Source organism: Eleutherodactylus coqui, chromosome 4 (assembly GCF_035609145.1).
Source record: "Eleutherodactylus coqui strain aEleCoq1 chromosome 4, aEleCoq1.hap1, whole genome shotgun sequence".
Taxonomy (NCBI): Eukaryota; Metazoa; Chordata; class Amphibia; order Anura; family Eleutherodactylidae; genus Eleutherodactylus; species Eleutherodactylus coqui.
Window position 1 is genome coordinate 31,706,246 of NC_089840.1, and position 9,572 is coordinate 31,715,817.

Sequence of the window (9,572 nt, forward strand, 5' to 3'; positions counted from 1 at the left end):
TCAATAAGGTGTATATATTATGTGTTTAACATAAGCTGCAAACCCTCTCACTTCCCGGAGACCTAATATTACACCTGCATTAAGTTTTCCAGCCATCTCAGCTGCTGCAGTACTTCTTTAGAAGAATGGGGAGCATCATATCAGTTGCTGGCCGACCTATTTCTTACTGCATCAGCTCAGACAATGGATCTCAGTACATTATACTGTTAATTTCTCCTCTTACTGCTAAATCTCTGTTGATTGACCTAAAAGCAATCCAGTAGAGGAGATGTGGCGGGGATAATTAAAGGGAGAGATGAAATGGCGTGTGTCACCGCTCTCTACTAATTGTCACTGTGAAGTCAGAGATGATTGCCAAATACATTGAATGGCCACTTTTAGAGACCCCCATCCAGTAGCATCTTGGATCTGCTTTGGCCTTCGGATCAGCAGCAGTTCGTCGAGCCGTCCATCCACAGATATCAGAGGACCCAGGATTTGCCAAAAAACCATCCCTGCACCATTACTGCACCAGCCTGACAGGAAGGGATCCACGGAAAACTTGTCACCTGATTTTCCTCTGCACTCTGGGGGTCAAGGCTCCAATTGTGAAAAGCCTGGGGTCTCTAATAAAGGGGCCATTCAGTGTACATCGGGGGTATTCACATACAATTCAAGCCATGCTTTCTGTAAATAGAAGCTCCGCTCTGCCGACTCGTCTGTTTTACTATCTAATCTCCATTAAATATCAGTTCTGGAGCGTCTGTTCTCAGCATACGTGTATGAATAAATTGACAACTGGGTGTCACTACTGCCCTGCTGAAAGGGGCTTATCCTTACAGACGCTGAGCTGCCTGTTTGCGGCTGGCAGTGCCCGCCTGTGTAGGGGTACACCCTATTGACAAGGAGAGCAGTAACACTCAGTTGGTAAGTGTATTCATACATTTCAGGAAGAATACCATCCGAGTGGCACAAACTGCTGCAGTCTTGTTGTTTTATGGGGCGTACAAGTATGACAGGCGTGTCCGGAGCGCTGATAACATGAAGGGCGGTTTCACATCTGTGTCGGAATCTCCGGCTGGAAGGTTCTAACATGAATACGGCTGCAAATACCGGAAAACAGAATCCCCAGCGCAGGCGTGAAAGCGCTGCGATTGTATATTTTGTGCTTCTGACCGCCGCAGTACGTATTTTTACCGCTGTTTTTCCTCCCGCTCGATCCCATTATGCTTCCTCGTTGCAGAGCACGTATGGTTTTTGGAGGAAACCTGCCATGAGATTAATCTACCAGCCTCATCAGCTCCGAGTCCTCAACCCTTTAATACTCAAACAAGTCTCTCAAAACCTACTGAACTTTCCAACCAGCTTTCCCAAGACAGAAGTAAGTCCGTCCCCTCTTACCGCCTCTTTATCTTGGCAGCCACTCCGTGGGATGTTGTATTATGGGGCTGCTTCACTCTATATTATGTCTAGGGGAGAATGATACTGTAATACAGCTCTATAGGGAGCATCGCGCGGGGTGCGTGGGGTTCTGTGCAGCCTCCGTCCTCACAGAGAAGACAAAAATCACAAGTGTTGATGATCCAGTTCTTGTTCATAACTGCCAGATCACAAGGCTATTAGAGCGCTAAACTCGGACGTTCCTCTGTTATTCCTCCTGGAATAATCTATGACTAAATTAACAACTGGACAGATTAACATTGGAATGGCACAGCAGAGAGTGAAGGCCCATTTACACGCAACGATTATCACTCAAAATTCGTTCAAAAGATGGCACATGAGTGATAATTGTTGCGTGTAAATGCTGCCATCGTTCACTCCTTGGCTGAACGATGATTTTGAAGGTGAGCTTAAAATCCATCATTCAGCTGGCGAGAGATAACAGGGACCTCTCACTGTGTTCTGCACGGGAGTTAGAGATTTCATTGTATTCTGCTGACGGCCCGTGCGAGAATAATGGAGCTGTGTGCAGAGCTCAAACCACATGCTGTGCTCTGCAAACAGCTCCCGGAGGCCCTTTTACACGCAAATGAAACCGATAAAGTGTTAATGTCCATTAAGACCTTAGGCAAAACGATTGCTAAAACTGTCAATCTTTCAACCGTTTGCAAGATTGTCTTTACGTGTAAATGGGCCTTTAAAAAATCATGTTCCTGCATTATTTAATAGGAAATGCAAGTATTTATTTAACAGTCCGGAAAGCTAATAAACCATCTTTAAAGGGAACCTGTTCGGTCCTTAATGATTCCCGGGCTGCGGGCGCTACAGTATAGCGATACACACAGATTTTTGTGATCTTTCACTTGAATATGCTGATAACTTCTGGAGTTTTGGAAAACTTACATTAGAGAGTTAGGGGTGAGGAGGGGGATCTGGTGCTCATTAATCATATATTCACTGTTTTCCCCCATCGACTGCTGCTGATTGGCAGGTCTCTTCATATTGCTGTGCATAAAGAGATACCGGTCATTCAGTAGCGGAGGCGGGCTGAATGTATGAATATTAATCCTTAGCAATCCTTTCGGCCATTATACAATGGCGCCATCTGCTGGTCAGAGCCAGTACTACAGTATGCGACATGCCAGAGAGGCCCCCAACAACAGAGCGGCCAGTAATATACAGTAAGAATACCCTGTCGGACGTCTTCCCACATAGGAGCTGTACAGCCTTCAATCATAATGTCTTCAGACATCAGAGAGTGGCTTGGAAAGGGTTAATGGGCCACACTGGACTTCTTTCTGCCGCTTGATGTAAACTTTGAAATGTAAGTTTTCCAAAACTCCTGAAGACATCGCTATAAATGACGGACCACTATATACTGTAGCGCCTGCAGCCCGGGCACCGTCAGGGATCAGATAGGGTTTCCTTCAAGCTAAATGAAGACATTTATCAGGGTTATAGGAGGGATTTACAATGTCTCTGAACTAGAACAGTTGGCCGATGCTGCCACCTAGTGGTTGTCCCCAGATATTGCTAGATGCAGGATCAGACTCTTACGGTAACTCTATTTCTCTCTCTTTTATTTTCCAGAAGCCAAAGCACCCGACAACTGGCATCATTGCAATCACGCTGGCGTTGCACATATGCAATGAAGTCCATATCGCAGGATTTAAATACAACCTGACCTCCTTAAATAGTTCCCTTCATTATTATGGAAACGACACAATGTCTGTAATGGCTCAGGTAAAGGATTTACGGCCGTCTGTCTATCACATCCTCCTTATGTATTGCCCTCCTATCTCCAGGCTTACTTTCAGGAAGAAGGAAGATGTTTCTGTGTCCGCTCCCGGCGACCGAGAAGGCTCCAGCTTTAAAGGGGTTGTCCCGCGAAAGCAAGTGGGGGTATACACTTCTGTATGGCCATATTAATGCACTTTGTAATGTACATTGTGCATTAATTATGAGCCATACAGAAGTTATCAGAAGTTTTTCACTTACCTGCTCCGTTGCTAGCGTCCTCGTCTCCATGGAGCCGTCTAATTTTCAGCGTCTAATCGCCGGATTAGACGCGCTTGCGCAGTCCGGTCTTCTTCTTTTCTGAATGGGGCCGCTTGTGCCGTAGAGCGGCTCCTGGTAGCTCCGCCCCGTCACGTGCCGATTCCAGCCAATCAGGAGGCTGGAATCGGCAATGGACGGCACAGAAGCCCTGCGGTCCACCGAGGGGAAGATCCCGGCGGCCATCTTCACCAGGTAAGTAAGAAGTCACCGGAGCGCGGGGATTCAGGTAAGCACTGTCCGGTTTTCTTTTTTAACCCCTGCATCGGGTTTGTCTCGCGCCGAACGGGGGGGCTGTTGAAAAAAAAAAAACCCGTTTCGGCGCGGGACAACCCCTTTAAGTTTTTTTTTAACTTTCCAGATGCCTGACTGTAAATTCAGTGATCTGAACATCATTCGTGATCCAATGGATCATTAGAGTTTTTTTTTTTTTTTAGAACAGTATTGATTAAAAGATGAAAGTTCAAGTCCTGCTCGGGGGCTGAAAATTTTTTAAAAAACAAGTTGAAATAAAAAGTTAACCTTTTTAATATATAAAATCTAAACTATAAAAAGAATATAATTCGTATAGCTGCATAAAAAAAAGTCCAAGGCAATAACATCTCACATTATTTATTCTGTACGTTGAATACTATAATTTAAAAAAAAAAATCATAATGCAGCATTGGGGGGGAAGGATGGGTAAAAAAAATGATCAAAAATAAATGCACCCCAAAAGGATGTCAATAAAAGTTACAGTGCATTCCGCAAAAACAAGCCACCAAACGGCGTCGTCAATGGAAAAATAAAGTTACAGCTGTTAAAATGCGACAGCAAAAAGCTCATTATTTTTAAAACGTTATACAAACCATATAAATTTGTCGTCCCTGTAATCGTACTGAGGCGCAGAATGGAAGTAACTACACTGCACACCATTAGAACAGTCCCCACTCCCCTACCCCCAAACAATGGTACATTTTTTTTTGTCTGTTTCACCCCACCCAGAAACTTTTAAAAGTTTTTCAATACATTATATGTTGCATTACATGGTGTCGTTGTAAAATACACCCCGTCTCCCAGAAAACGAGCCCCCATACCGCTCTGTCCACAGAGAAATACAGAAGTTATGGCCTTTGGAACGCAGAGATGAAAGAACCATACAAATGTCTCATCGTTAAGGGATTGAGGAGAGGAAATGTAGGACAAGTCAGCCTTACAGAAAGCCGGCAGCCATTTTTTCTATGTGTGAATACATTTTCAATATGAAACTGTAAATCGTTTTTTATTATGTCTTGAAGGAGTCCGTGAGGGAGCGCAGGGTCTTATGATTCTGTTGTGTTCGCAGGGTCGGGGTCTGCACAAACAAGGGACAAAATTAGTTTCAAAAAGTGGTGGAAGGGCCCTCTGCTGGCGGGAAGCTGCATATGAGCATCCTGTGACTGGACTGGCTTCTGTATGTTGCTGCTTGCTAACAGAGAATGATACTTAAAGGGAACCTTATGAACCACGTTCTGGGGCTCTATGGTTACGAAATGGGGGTCCGGGAAGCTGCTTTTTTATACTCCTCAGGTCCCCTATTCTTACGCCGTGCCTCTTTGACATTAGCGCAGGCTCACAGCATGGCTCTCTTCAGGAGGCTCTGTGCACACACCTCTCTCATTGAGACATTCTGCAAAGAGTCAAGAAGCGAGCAGCGCTGTCATGGTATTTGTGCCTGGGTTTTGTCAAGCCCTGGACTTCATAATGCTTGCAAGCTCATTGAACCTGGAATTTCAAGTTATCCCCTATCCACAGGAAAAGGAATAACTTGCTGATCGGTTGGGGTCTAGCCACTGAGATTGGGGGTCCTCTGTCCTTTATTCTGTGGGGTATACTGTATAACCCCACCACTCCCACAGTGAGGAGGAGACTGAATGGAGCGCTGGTCGCACAAGTGCACTGGCACTCCATTCACTATCAATGGGACTGACCACGCATACTCAGCCAGTGCCTTCTTCATGCTAATTGTGGGGGTAGACCGGACTCCATTCTTAAGATTGGCGGGGTCTTCGCGCTGAGACCCCCACCGATTAGCAACTTATACCCTATCCTGTAGATAGGGGGTAACCTGCAACTGTGGTACAATGCCTTTAAGTGGTTGTCCTGGGATGGATGCACCTGCTCCAGTGATTTCGGAACTTCCACTTCTGGCTGCGTTGGCCATGACAGAGAACGGGGGCTGGCTTAGTTAGTGAAATTAGCCACACTGCCAGCCCCTGCCATGACATCACAAGCACCCCGAGGACCATACCATGTGACCCCGATATCAGAACTGGGGCCGGAAGTGGAGTTTTCGACATTACAAAAACCAGTATTTTCCCTCCCTGTACAACCCCTTTAAGGCGGGGGTCACTTTCTGAGGTGTCTTGTAAATGCTGCCTTACGTCCATTGTCTTCTCTTTCCCTTTGCAGAACGAATACCACAATATATCAGCAGAACAGATGTTTCTTAGGGACCTTATTGATCACAAAACAGTAACCAATCTGACGTAAAGAATGGGCGCCGCCCGGAATCTCATGGGACACGATCACCTGCTGTACAGTATTCATATTTTTATATATTTTGCAAATTTTTTTTTTTTTTTAAACCAAGGACTTTTTTGTGCGAATCCCAAGGTGATGATTCTGGAGTCATCCGGCCTGGCGGATCCGACAAGAGACAATACCTTGATCACGAGCAGCGCAGAACAGCCGCTGCCTGGAACTGGATGAGCCATTATGTAATATAAGGACTGCAGCATTGCCTCCTGCCGAGCTGATGAAGGAGATGCGATGGCTGACGATTGTACATGACTGTAATGAAGCGATAATGTATTATATTTCTCCTTTTCAGTTACTGGTCTTTAATTATTTCTTCTCATCTTTGTTAATAAAGTCGATATGACGTTGGGCGACCGTCTGCATCATCCAGAGAACCCAAGTCCCGAGGCCTCCCAGCTCCCATGATGCTTTGCTTTCTCCTGTTCACTAACTCTGTATCACTGCCTGTGGATATAGAGACGGCATCACGGATCGTACTGTTGGGCTGGATTCACACAGCGTTTTGCAAGATTTTTTGTGAATTTTTTAATTTTTTTTGGCCCAAAACGCTGCGGCCAGATGTTACTTTTAAGTCTGTAGCAAAGTAAGTCTACACGCACACTGTGTTTTGGTATCGGTTTTGGCCTGTTTTGTAAACGCAGCGTGGTCTCAATGCCTTGTTCGCTGGCATTCTTCCCATTGGCTGCTCACCGGAGTTGGAAAATACCAGCAAAATGCATATGTTAAGGTAAAAGAAGAAAAAAGGCCACGTACAAAAAAAAATCTAACTTGAACCTCATTACGTTTTTTTTTTTTTTGCGATTTGCTTAAATGCATGTGTGAACTCAGCCTTAAAGGGGTTTAAAAAAAAATTTAAAGGGGTGTCCCGTCCCCCCCCTTTTTTTTTTCTTATATTAAATACAACTTACTGGGGTTTTCCAAGTGTTGAAGATAAAAAAAAAAATATGGGGAGATAATGGAATAAAATCTCTACTCCCCTTTCTGATGGCCACTGCTGCTGGTTTGATCATAGAAGAGACTGCAGCAGTCGCATCCCGTTCAACTGCTCAGCCGATCGCTGTCCGCGAGAATCACGTGCTGCTCGTGCATCTATAAGGCCAGGCCAGTGATTGGCTGAGATGAACGGCACTTGACTGCTGGAGTCTCTTCCAGGATCGGACCGGCAGCTACCAAAGAGCTGCGGTTCTGCACAGGGGGGCCACCACAAAGGTGGGTATAGGTCTTTTTACCGATCATTACCCCAATACAATTTTTTACACCTAGAAATCCCCTTTAATTATCGGATTATAAAGCGTTTTGTGCTCTTCAGCTTCTGCGGTTTTCAAGATCATTTTGCTGTCGGTGAAGACAAACGTATTTGTTCACCACCGGAAGCTGAAAACCTCCCAGATTTATTCATTCTTGCAGCTGTGAGACGAATCTCATTGTGTCTTCTGTAAACTCAGTGCAAAACGTTTCACTATCCTGATCATTTGCTACATTGTATCTGTGCAGGTCAAATGTATCTGGAGTCTAGACACATTCAGCTTCCAGGGGATTGTCTGGACCAACTGCAAATAATTGTAGCCGCCCCGCACTTCTGAGCAGGACTGGATTGGATGCCGACTGCGAAGGATTTCATTCACTCGCAGCAAACAGATCTTGAAAATGCAGAGACTAGAATGTGCTATCATTTTCCTTATACGCTGATTACAAATGTCCCTTCAGTTGAGATCCTCTACCGTGCGGCTGCACACAGTATTACACCCAGGTCCTGCATGATATTCCCCATATCTCCGTAGTGTCTCCAATATCAGATCAGGTGGGTGATCCAAATTGATGGGACACTTAGTGTCACTCTGGAGAAACTTCTTCTCATCTCCCTGGGGTGCAGTTGGCATATTGGGGGAAATAATATCCGTAAAGTGTAACTACTTTAATAGAACTTTTGAGCTGTCAAATGTTTTGATTGCTTGGGGTCTGACTGCAGAAGACCCCTCATCCTATCTGAAGATGGACTCAGAAGCAAGTCTATGGGCTCGTCTTCAGCTAGTGAGCAGTGACAGCACTTTCTCGAGCCCTTCAGCTGCTCATTCTATAGCGATTGGTGGGATTCTAAGCACCTGACCCCCCAGTGATGAAAACTTTTGACATGTCCCTATGTCAAAAGTTTTCAGAAAGCACAGTTATCCAATAACTATCCCTAAATTTATCGGTGTTGATCCATTCCAGACCCCCATCGTGCCATGTGACCTCCGCTGTGACTGGTTGAATCCTCCGACACCTGCTCTGTTGACTGCAAGCGATTTCCTTTATTAAGCTGCAAAGTCAGTCTCTAAAGGCCCATTTACACGGCCCGATGATCGCTCAAACGACAGTTTGAGTGACAGCGTTGAGCGATCATTTTGCATAAACTATTAAGTATCTACTTAAGAGCAATTAAGTGCGTAAATGAAGCCTTCGCTAAATGCAGTTAATACCCTGAGGGCTCTTCTCTCCGTTCAGATCCTTTGTTCTCCATGAGGAAACAATACTATCAGCACTCTCCATGGAGAAATGCTGATAAGGCTGAACGCCGATTTCTAGGTTGGACTGAATTTAACGATCAGCTAGCAGTGCACGTAACGTGCACAATGGGCGCGAATTTAGACGCAATGATCGCTTTTCAATGACTTTTTAGCGATCATTGCTCCATGTAAATGGGCCTTTAGGAATGAAAAAAGACAGTCGCTCCCAATCTGTGGTCACGTGGGATGAGCAGCGACTGGACTGCAGCGGCTTACTCATCAGTGAAGGGATTGGTTAGTACGTCATCTGATCTAAAAGGTCCAGGATGCCAATTGCACTCCGTGGAAATGAGGAAAAGTTTTCCCCCAAAGCATCCATTTAAGCATTTACCAACCTGAAATTGGAGAACTCCTTGATTAGTACCAAGGCACACGCCGGGTGCAAGCAACCACTAACCCGTCAGCGGGCATCTGAATTGACCCTTTCAAGTGGGCTATCGACAATGGATGTTAACCTTCCACTCACATGTACCGCTTGGTATGAGTCAGAAGAGGAGCCCATTATGTACACATCGTGTGCCCTAGGTTACTGCTACCCCATTGGATGCCATTTAACGGGTCTCCATGCTCCCTTTTGTAGATGTCTTTATTCAAATCTGTGCCTTAAAGAAAGACCGAATCATTGATGTGTATTTATTTGTTCTGTAAGTAGTAAGCAGTATTAACGTGAAGAATCAGCACATATCTGCATCCCCGTGCCCTGAGGCAATGGGCACAGTAATGGCACCTGTTCTTACGCAATTGTTGGGCCCATTTCCGCAGCCTCTGCCTTGTACGAATCATGTGATCAGCGTTTATGTCTGACTTTTATTTTGGTTTTTGTATGTTATTTAAGTTGTGAAGAGCCAATTCATCATCCTGTAGATACACGTTACACTGTATATGTTGTATGTCCGAGGCTGGTACACCCTGATGGTTTGAGTTATTAAAAGTTCACACATGTTAGCTGGGATAACATCAAGTCGCTGTGTCTTCATATGATTGATGTCACGG

At 45.1% G+C, this 9,572-nt stretch overlaps 1 protein-coding gene across 6 annotated transcripts in view; it reads left to right on the forward strand.

Annotated features, from left to right (window-relative positions):
* Window positions 1–9,534, forward strand: part of ST3GAL6 (ST3 beta-galactoside alpha-2,3-sialyltransferase 6) — a 139,850-nt gene extending 130,316 nt beyond the window's left edge. For all 6 annotated transcript variants that reach the window (XM_066599166.1, XM_066599165.1, XM_066599162.1 and 3 more), the window contains 3 exons: window positions 1,223–1,360; window positions 3,010–3,162; window positions 5,905–9,534. In XM_066599166.1, coding sequence (XP_066455263.1) covers window positions 1,223–1,360; window positions 3,010–3,162; window positions 5,905–5,985 — 372 coding nt within the window. In that variant the 3' untranslated portion in view covers window positions 5,986–9,534. The remainder of the gene's footprint in view (window positions 1–1,222; window positions 1,361–3,009; window positions 3,163–5,904) is intronic.
* Window positions 9,535–9,572: the final 38 nt, after the last annotated feature.